At 46.1% G+C, this 18356-nt stretch overlaps 1 protein-coding gene and 1 long non-coding RNA gene across 15 annotated transcripts in view; one reads left to right on the top strand and one right to left on the bottom strand.

Annotated features, from left to right (window-relative positions):
- Positions 1–14708, bottom strand: part of mbnl1 (muscleblind-like splicing regulator 1) — a 32095-nt gene extending 17387 nt beyond the window's left edge. For 2 of the 14 annotated variants that reach the window (XM_003975567.3, XM_003975565.3), the window contains exons 1-2: positions 11037–11234; positions 4714–5579 (exon numbers count right to left, since the gene is read on the bottom strand). In XM_003975567.3, the coding sequence (XP_003975616.1) occupies positions 4714–4887 (174 nt within the window). In that variant the 5' untranslated portion in view covers positions 4888–5579; positions 11037–11234. Of the gene's footprint in view, positions 1–4713; positions 5580–5668; positions 5902–10161; positions 10463–10583; positions 10831–11036; positions 11235–14574 lie in introns of those variants that run through there. The other 12 variants (XM_003975570.3, XM_003975568.3, XM_011616416.2 and 9 more) reach the window with 11 other exon arrangements.
- Positions 11142–11893, top strand: LOC115248016 (uncharacterized). The gene is made up of 2 exons (XR_003887047.1): positions 11142–11277; positions 11380–11893. It is a non-coding gene; the product is annotated as an uncharacterized lncRNA (long non-coding RNA).
- Positions 14709–18356: the final 3648 nt, after the last annotated feature.

Genomic DNA, 18356 nt, shown 5'->3' with positions numbered 1-18356 from the left:
GATTTCAGACAGTGGGTGTGTCAGGTAGACAGAACTGCGGTTTGGGTATATAACCATCGTGGGAGTCCGCCTTTTTTTTTATGACAGTGGCGCATTCTTGGGTTCACTCAAGGTTGTGAGGGGTCGGGTGTGTGTGTGTGAATGTGTGTGTGTGTGTTTGTGGGGGTATCTACTTGTAATATGAACCATCTGACAATCCTGTCCAGGCAGGGGTGTGGTCTGGAGGTAATGAGGCGAGAAACCAGGGTGAGCAGGAAATCGAGTGGAAGGAGCTACTGAGAAGGGTGGAGAGTATAAACAGAGGAGTTGGAGGGAGGGACGGCCAGTCAGCTTTAATTAAAAAAGGAGGACGGCGAGGTGCTTCGCTTTTAACCTCCAGCTTGGCTGCTTAAATAGAGAGTCTGAGCAGTTATTAGTTCCAATCTCGTTTTTACACTGTAAATCCTTTAAATGCAGTAATATCAGTGAATACGTCCACGTTCAAGTCTGCTCTGCTGCAAATTGTACATTCTAGCCAACACGGAGGGGGCCGTGCATCAATATTTATAATAAATGGGGGAAAATACAGCCTTTACTATGCCTAAGTTATTATACATCATTAAAAAAAAGCTTTTGGAACCTTATTTGCAATTTTTGCTCCTTTGGGAGTCCTGAAGCATTAACCCCTCAATGACAGAAGGAGGTTACAGCTTTCTGTCATTCTTTTGTCTAATTGAATTTTAAAGTAGCCAAACGACTGTGGGGGAGGGTTTAACAGCTAACCTGTTTCCCGTTAATCACTGATGGACACGAGTTACAACGCTGACTTTAACATCAGGCAGTTCTGGCAGTTATTATCCTTCTCTAAATATTTACTTCTCTTTGACATAGCTGAGCTGTCTTTGCTGCACCGTGCAGATACACGAGGAACAGAGAGGCCTTTCATGGCGCTGACGCACCCGCCCACGCACAACAACAACTTAATTCTGCGTCCTCTGCGAAACGAAACTTGTTTCTGATTGATCGTTTGGCTTCGGAGTGCATCTCCCATGTTTGACCACTGCCGCGAAAACTGCCGTTCTATTTCTGGCGCAAACATATTTTCTTGCTGTGGCTACCCCAGCACGGGCCAGCGTGGTTCAGTCCGAGGCCCTGCTGCAGCTGCAGGAGGTCTGCACAAGCGTGTGCTCCTGAACCATGCAAAAAGGAGGGCAGTGAGAGAGCTAGAAAGGGAGAGAGAGAGACTTGAGGGAAATGACTGGCTTTGGGTGTGACCTGCTCAGTTATGCACTGCTGATCATGTGAGACTTGTTCTAATTATACATCCCTCAAGAAGAAGGCCGACCCCCTCTCATGGTCTCAAAGTGTGTCCTGTATCTGTGCCTTTTTGCAGCATGAGACTAACAACTAGCTCTCAACTAGTTCTCCTTGTTCGGCCACTGCAGTTGTGTTTTGGCACAGTTTAACGACGCTGTACTTGCTCTAGATCGCTCTGCCTCCTGGGCCAAAATGTGGCTGACTCTACGTAATGTAAACTGGCCAATGTTGCAAGTAAATGCTGACATATTAAAGGCAGTCTGTTAACATTTCTTAACACCTAAGCTAGTGGGTATGTGAAAAGAGTACATCAGTGTTTTATACCTGTTGCCAGGCCCCACCAGATGTCTCTAATGGGGAGTGGAGGACATGATCAATAGTACGATCTGACTATTGTTTTATTATATATCGTAATGGCAGCATTATCTCTCTCAAATTCAGACCTGGGCTCAGCGGTGTCGTTTGTCAATGCTCAGGGCTCGAGGCCACAGTGTAACGCACCCGCTCAGTGTGTTTTCATTAGCCTGTGGAGGCTAATCAAGCTACTGCTAATGAGACTGATGTATTTTAAGACTGCCTCTTGTCGCTCTCTCTCTTATGTTAACCACACAGGTTCCATCTGTTGCATTAATGCACAACTGAAGAGTTGCTTATGTGTTGGGATTTACCGGCTAAGTGCTAGCATGTCAGTGTTTATTTACTGAACCCCAAGAAGCTATACTGTGTATTCATGCTTCCGTCTGTGAAGTGAATTCATGGATGTAGGCTCAAACCTGGAAAAAGAAAGACTCATCTACACGCTTTCCACCTGAGCAGTCACTCCAGTTCTAAGCCAGAAAGATACCCAGTTAGGTACACGACTCCAGTCCCCGCCCATTAGCTGATAAACCCAAAGACAAATCCTCATCGCACCCAAAAACAAACTTTCAGCCAGACACACAGCATAAAACCCAAGATAATGCAGGGAGCACAACATACACAGCATACGTGAACCTTTCTACCTTACAAATGCAAAAGAATGCAGTCATAGCAGTGCAGGACACAGGAATGCAAACAAAGAGCTCGTTCAAGCTCCTGAGAACTACAGTTGTCCTGCTAATTGCCCTGCAACATTATGGGCCTATGACGAGGTAGGCCAACATGAATAATGTGGAAATATTTAGCTGTTCTCCCCATATTTTTACAACAATTTAGAAAATATTGGCGGTCATGTAGCCATAGTTTATGTTAGACAACCCTGTATATGTATCCATTTCCCAGTTATGGTCCATTCCAGAATGCCCCCTTCCTCAGTCTTACATGAGGCTACTACTATTACTACAACAGTAATAATAAAGTTATATTATAGAAATATATGCTGTTATTAGAATATTCATATTCTATATATTCATATTCATGCTACTTTATGCTCAGGTGGGAAGAGGAGAAAAGATAAAACCTAAGATCAGATAACGCTCAGTAAAGCACCGAGTTGTTGGAAAAGAAATCGTCTTTATGCCAGCCTCCTTGAACATTTCCCTGCATCTGTTCCTGCTCTTTCTCTCTCTTCTTTTTCCACTCGTTTTTTTAGACGTCCTGTGTTTTTTTTATTACCACTGGAAAAATGTGGCAAAGGCTAAAAAAACCCCAACACAATTATTTGAAAATCATATTGGAAAATGGGAACAAGCTACTAAAATAGATCCATTTGCTCCTCCAAAATAAACGACAAATACACAACAGTAACATTATGTAACAACTGTGCAAATCCTCGCCACTTAAATGCGACGCTGCAGTCACGGCAGCTGTAACACTGGCCTCAAAGACTTTGGCGAGAACCTAGAACTGTTTCAAGCTGTGATATTCAAATGTGTAGATAAGCAACCAGGCAGGCAGTCAGCCGTGTCACCAGCTTCACTGACTCCGGTGAAGAAATTCAGATGATGCAATTTGAATGAGGAAGTGTTTTTTCAAAATCAACTTCCTTCTTACACACATTACAAAGTGGGTTTATAATCTCAGTGTTGTCTGGCGGAGAGGAGAGGACTGGCGCTCTTTTATAGTGTCGGTTTCCCGCCAGGCACCTTTTTCTTAAAGTTAATCTCAGATCTCTTAATCAACAGATCTAATCTGCCAGGCATCACAATCAAGAACCAAAGTCTGTGATAAAAGAAGGTTACAACACACACAACCTCACATTTCTATCTTTGTTTCATTGCCATAATACCCAGCTCCTTACATATACCGTAACCGTACCAACGAACCCCCTCACTCTAAACTTGAGCTAACCCCCCCACCTCCCATTCTAACCCCAACCTTAAAACCATGTCTTTACCCTCAAACAGTCCTTTTAAGTTGTGAGGACCACCAAAATGACGCCAACTTTCCTCAAAGAATGAAGCTTTTGGTGTTCAATATGTGATAAATGTGAATCTAAAAACACACACACACACACACACACACACACACACACACAAAACACATGGACAGATTAACTGGGGAAGGTTTCAGGTTGGGCTCACTAGCCTTCCCCTGGCTACATCTGGTCTAAACACTGTTCTCCAGCACATGCTGTCCTCATTCTAACCCTGCCCTGCTCACCCAGCCCTAATGACCATGAGTCACTGGTTTTACAGGAGCAGAGTACAAACAGAGGTTAAAACACACACACACACACACACACACACACACACACACACACACACACACACACACACAGTCAAATATGTGAGGCTGTGTGTCAATGCTGGAAACTTGTGACTGACTCCTGCCCATCTGTGGAGATTTAAGACTCATAAAAGGAACCATCACAAAAGAGAGCGAGAACGGAGGAAGGAAAAAGGTGTTTTGTTGCTTTTCTAGAGATGACTAAAAATGGAAAATTACTGGTGCCCCACATCGGCCCCCGACTTCACTCTTTGAGAGGCACACATACAAACACACACACACACACACACAGAGCCCCCTCTAACTGCTTCTAGGCCTCTGCACAGGAAGTGGTTTTAATCTGTGAGATATGTACGATGACGCTATCACCTTGGTTTTATCTGGCTGCTGCAACTTGTTGCGTCCATATGCGTCTGGATATGTGGACGTCTATTTAGAAGGTTCTGACCTAATCTATGAAACAAAGCGGCGAACGTGAAGCAAAATGTCCGTTGCTGGGAAAAACCACAGAGCGCGTTTATGAATGACTTCTGTTTCCTTAAGCTTCGAACGCCCCACTATCATCTCTCTGCCCTCGATCACATGCTGCGATCACCTGACCAGAAATGGGTGGGCCGAAGGAAGGAGAGCACATTTCACAAGCAGATGTGCTGCCAAACATGTGGCAAGCTGAGGAAAAGTGCTGTTTCTATTTCTGCGTCTGTCAGACTGAGCGCGTTCAGGTTTGGCTACGTATAACCCGACACACGCCTATAACCCACGCCTCCTTACCTTGAGTGAGTCGAAGCACGCGATGACACGCCCGTTCTCCACCTGACAGCTCTTGGCCGGGTGAGCGAATTTGCAGTCCTGGTCAGAGCGCGAGCACGTGCCTCTCTGGAACTCCCTGCACACTTCCAGTGTCAGCCATTTTGTGTCTCGGATTTGGGCCATGTTCAACGCCATGGCTGCACGCTGGCAAAAAGTATTCCAGGCGGTTCAGAAGGATTATGTAGAAGTTTGTCTCAGTCCCCAACTTTAAGGACTTTGTGTTTCGTCTGTCTCTCAAGTGTCTATGTAACTTTGAAATGAAACATTCAAAATAAAGGTGGTTAAGAGAGCTCTTCTCCTGAAATGAAATGTTGCAGGACAATGATTCACCGTGAATGTTGCCAGATAATTATCCTGATCTATCAGCAGGAAACAATTAGATTGCTCCGCTTTTCTTTCGCAGCGTTGCTTTTCAAAAATCCCAAACAGAGGAAGAAGCTGAACCGGAAGCCCTCTGCTTTAGGTGCAGGCAACAAAGGCGATAGTCTGGGTGTAGCCTGCGAAGGAAGGTTAAGGACACTGTGGACTGAGTGGAGGTTTAGAGGGTCGAAGTTAAAGGCAAGGTGGGCGAGATGTCGAGCGGGCTTGTTTGTGTCCTTAGGGCTGCTGTGGTAAGGCCGGTCAGCTGCTGTTGAGCCAAGGCTGGAGTGGATGGTGATGGTGGCGGATGGTCGGAGCACAAGCCGCAAAGAGGTTTGTGTTTGCTGTCCTTGTACTTGAGTTACTGTGGCAGCAAGCTAGCAAGGAGCGGGCAGGATGGGTGGGGGTGGGGCTTCAGCTGTAGAAGCAGGTCAAAGCTGCAGCAGACATCAGGAAAGGCACTTCCTCTGTAGAGAGAGATAGAAAGTAAGATTAGCCATGATATCATCTCAAGAAAACTTGTTTTCTCTGTTTATTTTGCTTTCACAACACCTACCGCACTCAGCGGAACTATGCAACCGTGGGAATGATATGTAAAAATGGCAATAACGCAGGGGTGTCAGCTAAAAGAAAAAAACCTCCAGCGCTCTGCACGCTAAATACACATGGCGCGCACACGCTCATCACACCATGCCACACACAGACGCAGGCAGATGCACAAAGTGGCCATTCACAACTTTCCACCTCATTCCAGTTGACAGGGGGAGAATCGGCCCCGCTCCCGTCGTGCTTTTGGCGCCGTGCGGCAACGCCAGCCATCGCAGAGCGAGAGGGTGAAACGAGGTGAAACGAGGGACGGCAGTGAGAGCAAGACAGGAAGTCAAGGCAGGGCATGGAGGGGAAGGAGTTAGTCATTTCCCTTTTTTGCAAACTTGTTCGCGGTGGCGACCAATGGGAGTGAGCTGCGTTGCAGCAACAATCTGGGCTAAGCGCCAGGTGAGAGCGGCAGGGGGCGGGATCGAGGGGTGGGGTGGGGGGGTGAGGCGCTGACCTGCCTGCTGCTAACGGCTCTCTCATGTCTTCGACTACCCGATTTCTCCGGAACGCGTCATCGGTACTAAAATCTTAACTATCTCTCCAGAAAACCCCAAAATGTTGCCGCGGTAACCTCACGCAGGAGCGCACCTGTGATAACATCAGCGTTATTGTTTTACCTGCAAGTAAAACCTCCCGCTTTGAGGATCCAGAGGAAATCATGGGTTGCAAAGGGGTTTTTGGTGCACTGTTGCTTTTCTATTTTGGGTGACTCCATTGTGCATGCTCTGCACGGGGAATTTGAATGACTGTGGGCTCCCGAGGGCCTGTTCTTCTCTTATCACTGGCACAGAATAACGCGCCACACCCTGCGCAGGAAAATCACTTTTTCTAGAACAGCACGCACACATTCAGCAATACCACATATTTGGCAAAACTGTGATACGTGGTGTTAGGGTGCCGCGGAGGTGCGACGCAGACAACCGTGACCCAGCTACTTTGATATCGAAGACACAGTGAGGGAGGAAACCACTTTGTTTTATCTTGCTGTGTAATCGCAAAAGTAACTGCTGCTGCTAATGACCTTTGGAGTGCAAGTATTAATGCAACCCGAGCGCCTCTGCTACGCACACACACATACACACACTTATGTTCGTGCTTCTGTGTTTTTGCCCCAAACACTCATAAAGAAATTTCCAACCTAAACCTCAACGCAGGTCGAACATTAACCTTAAAACAACCCACAAACAGCCAAAACTTCCTCACTTGGCTGATGAAATGTGTAAAAAGGTCCTGACTTTGCTGCATAAGGAACACACACACAAAACAGAGCGCATGACCTTTTAACTGTTTAATATATCCCAAACAGGAAAGAAACACTACTCGACCCCTTAATGCTTTCAAATTGTGCTCTAAGCAAATAAGAAACCTTCATATTTGTAATAAATAAATAATGATATTGCTCGGAACGCCATTGAAGTAGATGTGAGCTGTAAGTTAAGTTCATGGGGCGCATGTGTCACCTCACAACTCTGAGCACAGCTGGACCTGAACTAATGAGGTGGAATAGATGCATCTATTATAGATCCGTTTCTAAAGTGGGGGAGCCAGAGGGTGTCTCCAGTCAAATGAAAGAATGCGATGACCTGACGGACGGAATTCCTGACATTCCCGCCATCTGTCTGTCCTGTTGGTGGTGTTGGACTCGGGGGAAACGCGTGTTTGAGAGGGAGCGCAGGACAGCGTGGTGTGAGGTGGCGCCACTGTAACAAGCACTCATTATGATCCATCACGTTTGGACACTGCCGTCCGTCCCCTATCAATTTCTTCGTGTCAGCACGCCGCTGACACTGTCAGAGCGCTCGCTCTCTCCAAAGCCTCCATTTCATGACACTTTTATATCAATTAGCTCTCCGCTGTAATTGCACTAGTTACACAGTCTAAACCCGTGGGTCTCCCCTCAGGGTGGTCCGCCTGTTCATTACACCTCCCCCCACATCCCTTAATGCTGCCATTTAGCCCTGCATGTGACTCCCTGACAAGCATCCTCTTCCAGCATCCTCAGCTGCACCCCCCCCCCAGATTCCAAGGTCTCCAAACTGGTGCAAGGTCAAACGCACTGGAAGACAGGAAAGGAGGGGGGCAGAAGAGAGGACATGTGGAGGACATGTGGGATGTATGAAGCACGGTACGTCGAGCTTGAGTGCGCCCTTTTTATTTTTCCCCTCAAAATAAAGGGATTCAAAGACCAATCGTCAAGCCCTCCATGACAGATACAATCCAAATTCATCATGAAGTATTGTGGCACATGCAGGGCTGTCGAGACTGTCAAGACATGTCTTAACCAAAGCCATGGAGCAATCAAACATGCTTGATCTATGACTAACTGTTGCAAGGAATCATCAAAGGTGTGGGATTTCTCATTAAATGATTGGCACGCCAACAATCTACGTTAGCATCAGGTTGCGCTACTGGATGTGACTTACCGGAGGCCTTATTCTGCATAATCGCTTTTCAAATATAACATTTGCCTCAACGGGCGCTGAGTGGCTATGTTCCCGTCGTTTCACAAGGGTTCCTGTTTGCAGCATTTGATTGTTCAATATGTCTCTTTCTGCTATGAGGCCAAAGAGCGGCTTCAGCATATTGATGGAGGCGGAGTCAGGGGGACAACGCTCTCAGACAGGTCGACGCAGTGGAGGACGCCATAGGAAACACAACACCCTCGGCCTCGATGTTGCTGCATGCGCTCAGAATATAGAATGTCAATACTGCCCTCGCTGACCTTTTACTTCCACACTAATGCACATATGAGCGCGTCAGGGCTAAGGACATTGTCCTTGGTGTGGGTGCTTCTGGTCTTACAGACATGCACTCTTGGCCTCTCGGCACTTCCTGCTGCTGTTGTTTACTGCAGACCTGTACACATACATCCCCGTGTAAACTCTTCTGAGTCATTCTGATTCAGCGGTCATGCTTGGAAACCTGAACATTTTCAAGGCAGAATTCAAAAGCCAGTTTGATCGTAAATCCATGAAACCGCATTTGGTTCCCTTTGTTATGAATAAATATCGCAAATATCGGTGAAAAAGGTAAATAAAGTCAGATTAAATATCATCCTGGAAGTTAGTCTTGGAACTCGGAGCGCAAAATAAAACAATGCCTATTGATTCCAAGAGCAAAACCTCTGGAGACAATTAGATCTGTTGTTTAACATACATGGACCGAGCTATGCATACACACACCAGCGCCCACTCAAGACACACAAACGGGAATCTTTGCAAACACATAAACCGTTATGTGTATTGGCACACAGACCTTTTCCTAAACTGTGGTGAATATCTGATTATGTGCATCGTTGTATGTATGTGTGTGTCTGTGTGAGAGAGAGAGAGCGTGAGTATGAGTGTGTGTGAAAGGATGCAGTGAAGTCATCGGACAGAGCGGACACTGACAAGCCTTATGGTTTAATGAGCGACTTGTAGGCTCAAATTTATGTCGTCTGCGTGTTGAAACACAGTCAGGGTGATTTTGGCACGCAGAGACAAGTAAATACAATGAAACGTCAAATAAATCCATTTAATGTGCAGAAATATTCGATGACAAAGTCTCTTTGGTCGAATATATTCTGTTGATTCTACCAAAATATGAGAGTAGAGTGTGTGTGTCCGTGTGTGTGTCTATATATGTTGCAATTCACCTCTTGCCTCCAACCTTGCCATCCTGTGGGTCCTTGAGCAATGCACTTAGCCCCCTAAACGCTCTCCTGGATTGAGACGCTAGCACAGTTAGCATCAGTGACAGGGTTGAAGATGTCTCTGGGTAGCATGGGGACCTCTGGGCGTTCGATTTAGGCAATTCAAACCTGTTAAAACTGTGTTGAGTCACTCAAGCAACTCTGTCAAACTGTTGCTCAGAGGGGTTGAACTGTGGTCATAACACAGTGGGAACACAGAGTTGCCCCTGTCTAATAAAGGCTTAACCTGTCAGCACATATTCAGCCATGTGCGTAATCCTGTCTGTACGCCGGATCCTATACCACAGCCACATAAAACAGGAGTCATTTACACCTTGGCTCACATGTATATGACAACATACGGCAATAGAACCTTTGGTATTCTTCACCATAACCCCACGTTGGCTACAGGCACCTTAGCTCACTGCTAGTTTAACGCCAGTGGCACCTCTGTCACAATGACACATTCAGCGACCGGCATATGCCCGGCTATGTTTTCATTTCTGAGCCGTCACAACATTCCTCATCATTGCCCCAACCACCACCTACACCACCCCGAAGAAGCCCAGACAGAGAGAGAGAGAGAGAGGTTTTCAAGTACTAGTTAGGCTTAATCAGAAACATATTTTGCTCTTCTTTGGTGTGTTCTAGGTTTAGTAAAATTAATAACCCCCTCAAGAAAACCTTATAATCACGATTTTCACAGAAGTTAAACCTTTTAGAGGAGCTAAATCCAGGAAAACATCCCCCCAAAACCCTTGAAGTGAGAAAGTACTTACTTTCCTTCCAGCTGAAATTTTTACAAGTGAAATACTTCCATTTACTGGTTCTGCTTTTCAGCGACTTTTGTTCCTGCTCTTCTATCCTTCCCCCAACTTTCTTGCCCTCTCCTGGTTACTCCCCCTCTGTCAGGCACATGAAAACACTCAGTCTAACAAACACATACATGCACACTCCTGCAGACAGAGTCACACTCTCTCCTCCCGCGACCCGGAATGTTTGGCAAGATCCAACTGTACCAAAATACTGTGCTCACCATATAAGGTAGCGGCAGCTTCTCATGTCACACTTAATTTACATGTAGCATGGCGGTAGTTTACCTTACACAGCACGCACACACACGTACGCACATGCAAAACCACGCGTCCCTTTAGGCTGACGCAGCAAGGCAGGGAAAAGGTAGAAAGGAACCAGTTTTTACCGTAGTCTGCGTAAACGGAGCCTTCCAGGATGACTCCCAACATGTCCAGTGTTGAGTCAGACTAAGAGAATGAAAGCTGAGTGGGCGATCTATTGATTCTCTTTGCTGCTTCCTGGAACGAGCGTGGCCCTCCAAAAAAACCACACATGTATGGACAGCAGCAAATTTCCTTGCTAACTAGCGCTACCCTCAGGAAGTAGCTATTGTGTTACTGTCTGCTTTCAGCCAAGAATGTGTCTTGGTGTGAGTACGTGCAAGTATGAGCATGTTCCCATATCTATAAAACCAGACGTGACAACCCTGTGGCCCACATACAGATGCATGCAGAAAGACAAACAATCCCTGTCGCTCTAAAGCGCAGGCTCTTACTTTGGAAAGTAAAGGCTGCAGCAGACACGGGAGGAACGATCCAGATAAACCAACAAGACGAGGAGGTCGTCTGCGATTCCTTACCTCTCACATTGCTCTCCAGTCTGTGTGTGTGCGCGCGCGCTTCCGCCTGTCGTTTGACTGTGTTTATGCGTGTGTTCAGACAGGCCGCGACAGCAGACCCCCAGGCACCGGCTGGACCATTCTCAGGCAGGCAGGCAGAGCGCGGAGCAAGGCAGAGCGACTGGCGGAGGAGAGCCAAGCTAGTGAGCGAGTGAATCAGCAGCAAATGAGTGAAGGAGCTGTGTGGAAACCGAGCAGAGGGGTGAGAGAGCCAGAAAGGGAGAGAGAGAGAGAGCGAGAGAGAGAGAGAGAGAGGAGTGTTTGTCTCTGATAGCGTGTGCGTGCGTGTGTGTGTGCGCTGCAGTGTTGGCTGTGTGTGCTAGTGTCTCCCCTCCCCTTCCTCTCGAGGTGGCAGAGGCAGGCTGTGCCGAGCTGTGCCGAGACGGTCTGGGCTGTGTCTCTACCGACTCCAGCCTCTGGATCAACTGTCTGCTGCTGGAGGGAAACGCCGCTCGCTGGGTGGCAGTCGCAACAACTGCGCAGCAGGAAGGGAGGAGGAAGAAGAAACAGAGGAGGGAGCGTTGTCACAGCCCGCAGTCCCCCACCCGCCCACCCCCGAATCAACACCAGGAAGTGCTGGTTTAGCTAAGCCCAAGCTGCTCTTGTCTGTTCAATGGGGGAGTGAAAGGGGGGGAGGAAGGAAGGAAACGTGTGTGAAAGCAAGCTGGATGGATAACGGGCGAGGCGAACTCGGAACGACATAAACACGCCAAAAAGGGTCACGCAGAGCGAGTGAGAGCCACGGGGAAAAAATGAATGAGAAAAACAGAAGTAGGAAAGAATGAACGGCGTCTGGAATTAAAGCGATTCTAACAAAGTGATTCTGCTTTTATTGGAGCGCCTTCACTCACATTCATGCTTTTTTTTAGTCCAACAAGACTTTTCCACGGTACCCGCTCAACCCCTCAGCTACTTTATTTTGGTGTCGGGTGGTTCCCTTCCCTCTGCAAATAATAATACCCCTTCAGTGTTGTTGTTATGTAACGCGCACCAACGACAGACCGTACTTAAACATCCACCGTGGAGAACTTCAGGAGGATCCGGCTTTTGGACTCTTGGGTCGTGTCTGTTCACAATCAAAATCCAAATCCTCCCCCCCCCGAGTAAACTTACGTTTAGGAAACATCACCGTTTCTATGCGGAATGACTTCAAGGCCACACAAGAGCGCACACCAACAGTCCCAGAAGCAGCATTCATCCAATATTAGACATTTTTTAACACACCACTGACCAAGCTAGATGCTGCAGTTAAATAAATGCTACAGACTGCATGGTACGGTTTATATAAGTCATGCTCTTGTATATCATCATATCATGGTTGGAGGTCATCCAAAACTACACAGACAGACTGCAGCTGACAACCGTCTTGCCTCAGTGATACAAATTGTCCACTGCATGAGCAAATGTGGAGGTGATGCAAAAAGGGAAACCTCTGAGAATTTTGTTAGACTTTCAGGTTTCGATATGCAGCAGCTATGGCGATAGCGCCTGTGAATCACCTGCTTATCCTGGTAAAGAACGCCACATGCACATATATGTATGACCGCTCTGGTGTATTTGCATCCGTAAACACAGCCTCCCTCTCTCTTGTCCAACCTTCTCTGTGCTCTCCAGACCAGGTTTTATTGCTGCTTGATCCAGAGCCTGTGATAAGTCACCTCTAATTTACACAGAAGTCCTCTAACCCCCCCAGTGACAATCTGAGCCTGAGCTGCAGTTTACTTTAAAAAATATCTGTGCTACTGTGAGTCAATGCATAAAAAAGGGGGTGCTGTTAAACTGTAGCGCTCGCTTTAGTCATTTTTCTTGTTATTGCTTTTATTTATGACCACTTATGGAAGCCCGTCTGCAGCACAGACAGCTACTGGTGAGACCTGTAGCTGTCTGTAACAGGGGATCAACGTGACCTCCCAACACTTTTTTCACTGGCAGCGAAGAAAGACAGTGACTGCAGCTGCTCTGAAAGATTGTGTCAACCACTCCTCCACTCTGAAACTTAGACACCGATGTGAAATTTCCCCTCTTCTGCTGTCGCTGAGTCGAAGCCAGCGCTTTACTTTGCCTGTGTTACCTGCTAGTTTATATTTGCAATTTCACATCATCGTTCAGACGGTTCTCGGAGTCTCAACTAAAATAGCTAATATAAACCCAACTTCTCTTTACAGCCCAAAGCCAAAGTTTCAAAATTACCAGTTTGACCTTAGATCGCAGATATGGGGTGGCGGGGGGGTGTGTGACCTGACCGTCGCTCTCTCTGGGAGATCAATAAGTCTATAGATCTTATGAGCAAAGGGCAAAATTGCAGAGTTGAAAGAGTGTCTATACATTTTTAGCCAACTGAAAACCAGGAAGTGAGGTGTGAAAATGTGGCGAGGGTAAAAGGGGAATACCAGCAGTTTCACAGGAAGCGCAGCACCACTCCTGCCGTTCAAACGAGAGTTTGAAGTGACAAAAGTACCTCATACCAAAAGAAGCTCCGTTTAAACTCTCAGCAACGGATCTCATTATCTCCAGACCAACTCTGTCGAGTGTTGGCAACCCCCTGTGTTCTGTCAAACCATCAAGTCTTCACCCTTCACCCTTGGCCGCCCTTTCCTCTGCCTCCTCCCTTTTGAATGCGATTTTCCACCTTAAGCTTGCCTGTCGCCTCAGCGCTCTGCTATTTCCCAACTCCCTGTAATGACACTGGCCGCCGGTGTGAACTCTCACTCCGCTGAGGAAATGTCCCAGAGCTTTGGTGTGCCAAACTCCGACGGCTCATCTATCACCAAGGCTGCAAATACACATTATGCTCCCATTACAGGCCACCACAGTCCCAACTGCAACAGTATACAGTCCTGCAGAAAGGCCCAAAGCAGGATGTCGGGTCCAAAATCAGCTGAGGCTAATCTTAGAGGCTGAGCAATTGGAAAAAGCAATATTGCTCGACAACATGAGGTAAGTTTTACACTAAGACATGATGTTTAATCATTGTGCAGCTCATTTAGAGTACAAAGTGCTCTTCTAAGAAGATAAACACATAGATTCCTTTATAATTACTTAAAGAAACACAAAAGTAAGAAAAGAGCTACTCGTGTGTTTGGTGTATATTCTGTGGAATTTCTCTTGATTTCTTTCCACAGGTGCAATTCAAACAGTTTCGAAGGGCACAGAAAAATGGCACCGTCCCTGCATGACACTGTTTGTGGTTATGGTTCTGCAGGCGCAGCTTGAGCTCAAAGATTATCGTCCAACAAAAATAGAAACTCCTCTTTTATTTTCCTGATCAAGTGTAATTGCTGAAAATACTTAGAAAGGCCTAAATGTATGCCTCAAGCACAAAGGAGGGACTGCAGCTTTTCTCTTCCAAAGAACATTTCTACATTTGCTAATTATCAGACACTATGTGAATCATTCAACTCCAACTACTCTGAAGGAAAACTACGCAACTACAAAAAAAATACACGCGGCCACTCGCAAAATCAATAGCTGCTTTGAATTTCAGAGCCAATGAGCTTACCTGCGTGTCTTTCTATTGCTGACGTGCCACTGAGGCAGTCTGACACAGTGGCTTCACTTCAGCACAGGTCACGGTGATGCAATGCATTGTGGGATGCAGTAACTATTCATCTCTCTCTTCCTCTCACTCTCATGTTCCCCACTCTCGCAATAGCGCCTTCTGCTTGGCAACGGCCATACCGCAAATGCAGTCAGGTTGACAGCGAACCATCACCGTGCAACATCAAGTCACCATGACAACGACCATTTATCTCATTTGCATCTCCTGCTTGCATTATCGGCTGATGCCAAATATGGTCAACTTTCCCCCCCCCCTGCACTTCCTCTTTGCCTCCATTTTTACAACAGCATGCGCTCGCTTTGCGTCTTGTGTACACAGACATCAACGCTTCTTATTTTTTTCATGCAGGATGTGAATGAAAAGAGGAAGCGCTTGTGCCAATGAGACCAGTTTGGAAGCTGAGCGATAAGCGGCGAAAACCGCTGCTTAAAAGCAGGAAGTGGGGTGTTGTGCAGGCTGCCGTTGCAGGATAACAAAAGAAAAGAAATACACAGTTTGATATCAAGATCCTCCCATTGCAGGTAGATCACCGCAGGTTCTCACTCACCCTCTCAGCTCTTCTGCTGCAACGTTGATGCAGATAAAATCCGTCTCCTCTCCCTGGAGTACCGATGTCCATCAAAGTATTGCTGGAATGTTGGACTTGGTCTCTGGAGCCCACACACAGAGCAACACTCAGCAGCACTCAGCACCTGTCTCCAGCCGCCTGTGCAGACAGAAAAAAAAGGTGGTCAATCACACCGGACTGCACGGCAAGTGGAAACAGTAGTGAAATGCGAGTCTAATACAATGCTGTGATCAAGCGTTCCATAACTGACGAGGAAATTTAGTATACTGACCAGAAAAAGGTCAATGTTGATGTGCAACCCATCAATGAATAAAGATCAATATTCAAATATAAAGTGCTAAAAACATTGTTTTAATGACATCATTGTTAAAAATATATGCTTTGATAGTGTATAATAACCCTGATACTAATAAGAATGAAAATGTTAAGAGGTTTATATAAGTATTGACCCGGGTCAACCTCCACGTTGCTCCATGTTTCCACAGTAGCCCAGAATAGACGAGCCTTAACATTTATTTTTTTGGTCATTTTTCAGGAGAAAAACTAGAATTTAAGACTTCAGTCCTGATTTCTAAAGACATCAGTGACTATACTCATTTAATTCATGAAAAAACCCATTGTGTCCCCTGGGGGCCGCCGTATGTCCAGTAACAGGCTTAAAACAGTCATTTTTGTAAATGATGTTCTCACAGATGCCACAAAATCTAACAAAGTGGAGATTTGGTGCTCCACATAGGTGATGCTAAATACGTTAGACTTAGTGAGAAATGAAAGGATGTTTATGTGCATCTAAACCAAGAAATGTGATCCGATCTCTTGGGAAAAGTGGAGATGCTTGTTGATGACAGGTGTAACTTACTGACTCGATGTTCCAGGACTGATATTAACACCCCAGGTCATCTGCATGGCACTCGATTGCTGGCAGATGCCCTTTTTTTTTTTGCTTTTTTATATGAAAAGACTTTTACAATACTGCTAAATATGTGTTCAATACGTTTCACACTTTTCTGTACCCCAACAGAACAGTTTCAAGTATTTATCATCTGCCTGAGAAAAGAAAAGAAGAGCTGCTAAGTATTAAAATCTTTCTAGCCACTGTTTAAAACAGCAGCCTAAAACATACCACTGCAGCCCAGAATATTGTTTTTGGAGCTCAAACATCCCATAGTTGGAGAGATAACCCTGCACTTGCTTTAATTCTGAAAATAAATGATTAATTATGGGTGACGGGGCGGGATATCACGGAGATATCGTGGTTACTCTCCAGCTGGCTGATAAAAATTCTGTTTGCTGCGAAGTGTTTTAGCACATTAGGCAGATGAGACCAGTTTGACCTGGCCGAGGCTCGTGCTCAAGTTCACCTCATAAATGTCATCAGACCTGAAATGTGTCGATGCGCCTGCACTCGGAGGCGCTCTGGTCCGTTCCGATTGATGAAAATAGCAACCTGGCATGTCACATTATATTACCGGACCTTTCAAACAGGCCTATTCAGGCTTTTTTTTGTTCCCATATTGTGGCCCAGCGCCACAGCAAAACCTTTCTGGACTCTCCAACTGACCGTTCCGTCTCACCCACTCGGGTAGTTTCTGGAGGAACTCCGAGGAATCATCAGCGGCCCTGAGAACCTCTTCAGGAGCGCGGGGCTGCTGGGACTTGGGGGATAAGAAGTCAATGAAACCAAGCCTAATTTAGCCTCTGCTGCTCTGTGGGCTGCCAGGAATCAGAGTGAGACTCCTTCCCTTTTTAGGCCTCTCTGGACGCAGCAGTCTGCAAGAGGCTCTGCTGCATTCCAGGCAACACCGAGAAACTGGAAAAGTGAAAGATGCGACAGTCGGAACGGGTTATAAAGACATCGTAATCATGACTGACAGTCTAGGTTTGAACGGAGGAAACCAGGAGGACTTTAAACAGAGCCCGGTGCCACCCTGGTCGAGACAAATTCCTTTCATATATTTTTGGTCCAAGAAATGAGAAACGTGCGTAAACGTGTGAACACACGACACTGCTTGTTGTGCATTTCTTTCTTTTTAGATTCCAGCTCAAAAGAGGGCTAAAAAAAAATCTTAAAAACAAGCCTGACCAAAGCACGAGGGAGCACGATATGACTTGTGTGCTCTCACGGGCATCTGAAACAGATAGTCGTCACTGTTTATGCACTCCCACAGCACACACATTCAGAACGAAAGGATTATCGGCCGAGCTTCTGTACATCACCGATGGCCAGGACCACATAAGTCATGCTCTGGTGCATTCAAAAGGATTATCTACGCTGGAGAGGGGACAAATTCATCAATGAAAGCGCGTGTGCTGAGTCAAAGAATGTAATCCCAGGAGTTCATCCAACGTTTCCTGGCTGCCTGTCTGTCTATCTATATCTGCACATACAGCGCTAGATGGTTGAGGTTGTCGTGGCTATCTGTCCTCAGCATCAAACTATAATAAAACAAAATTAAATCAATCTGAGGTACCTATACGGAGTGGATTTTACACAGGATGTAACAGAGGCAAGTGTCCAAGCACACACACAAATCCATGGCCTTTTGCCGCCTCTCTTGTCCTGGTAAAAAAACGGCAACCCTCCCAGGTCACCTGTGTCTGCCGACCATTAGGTAATCTCACCCCATGCGTGCCAGCTACCCAGGACCTTCAAAATAAAAGCATGGTCAAATACCCCAAAAAACATACACAATACTTAGTATCAAAGAAACTCAAGGTGCATTCCCCAAAGCTAAACCACAAATAACAATAAGTAATAAAACATTACATTACAGAAGTTGTTTACCTTTCCAGACCCTCTAACGTCCTTATATAGTGCAGCTCCAGGAAAATCTTGATGCTGCCTGTGATCATTTGCTACTTTTTGTCACTCTTCTAATGTGGATTTAAAAACTACAGGCCATGAGGCCACACCTAACGTCAACAAAACAATAAATTACAGTGTGCAGGTGGTGTTTCATTTGGATTCATCTCTACAGTGTAACCATATTTAGCCTTGCGTCGGCCGTGCCGTGCAGGGAATGTTTACCATTGAAGTGTGTTCGTCCCGTCTTTTTGCTTTTGTGCACAATGCGTTCTGCCGCTCAAGGAAAAAAGTTTGGAATACCCGCAATGTCACAATAGAATTACACACAGCAGCATCATTGAGGATGAA

This window comes from Takifugu rubripes, chromosome 22 (assembly GCF_901000725.2).
Source record: "Takifugu rubripes chromosome 22, fTakRub1.2, whole genome shotgun sequence".
NCBI classification, from domain to species: Eukaryota; Metazoa; Chordata; class Actinopteri; order Tetraodontiformes; family Tetraodontidae; genus Takifugu; species Takifugu rubripes.
This window is presented reverse-complemented; position numbering and strand designations above follow the sequence as displayed.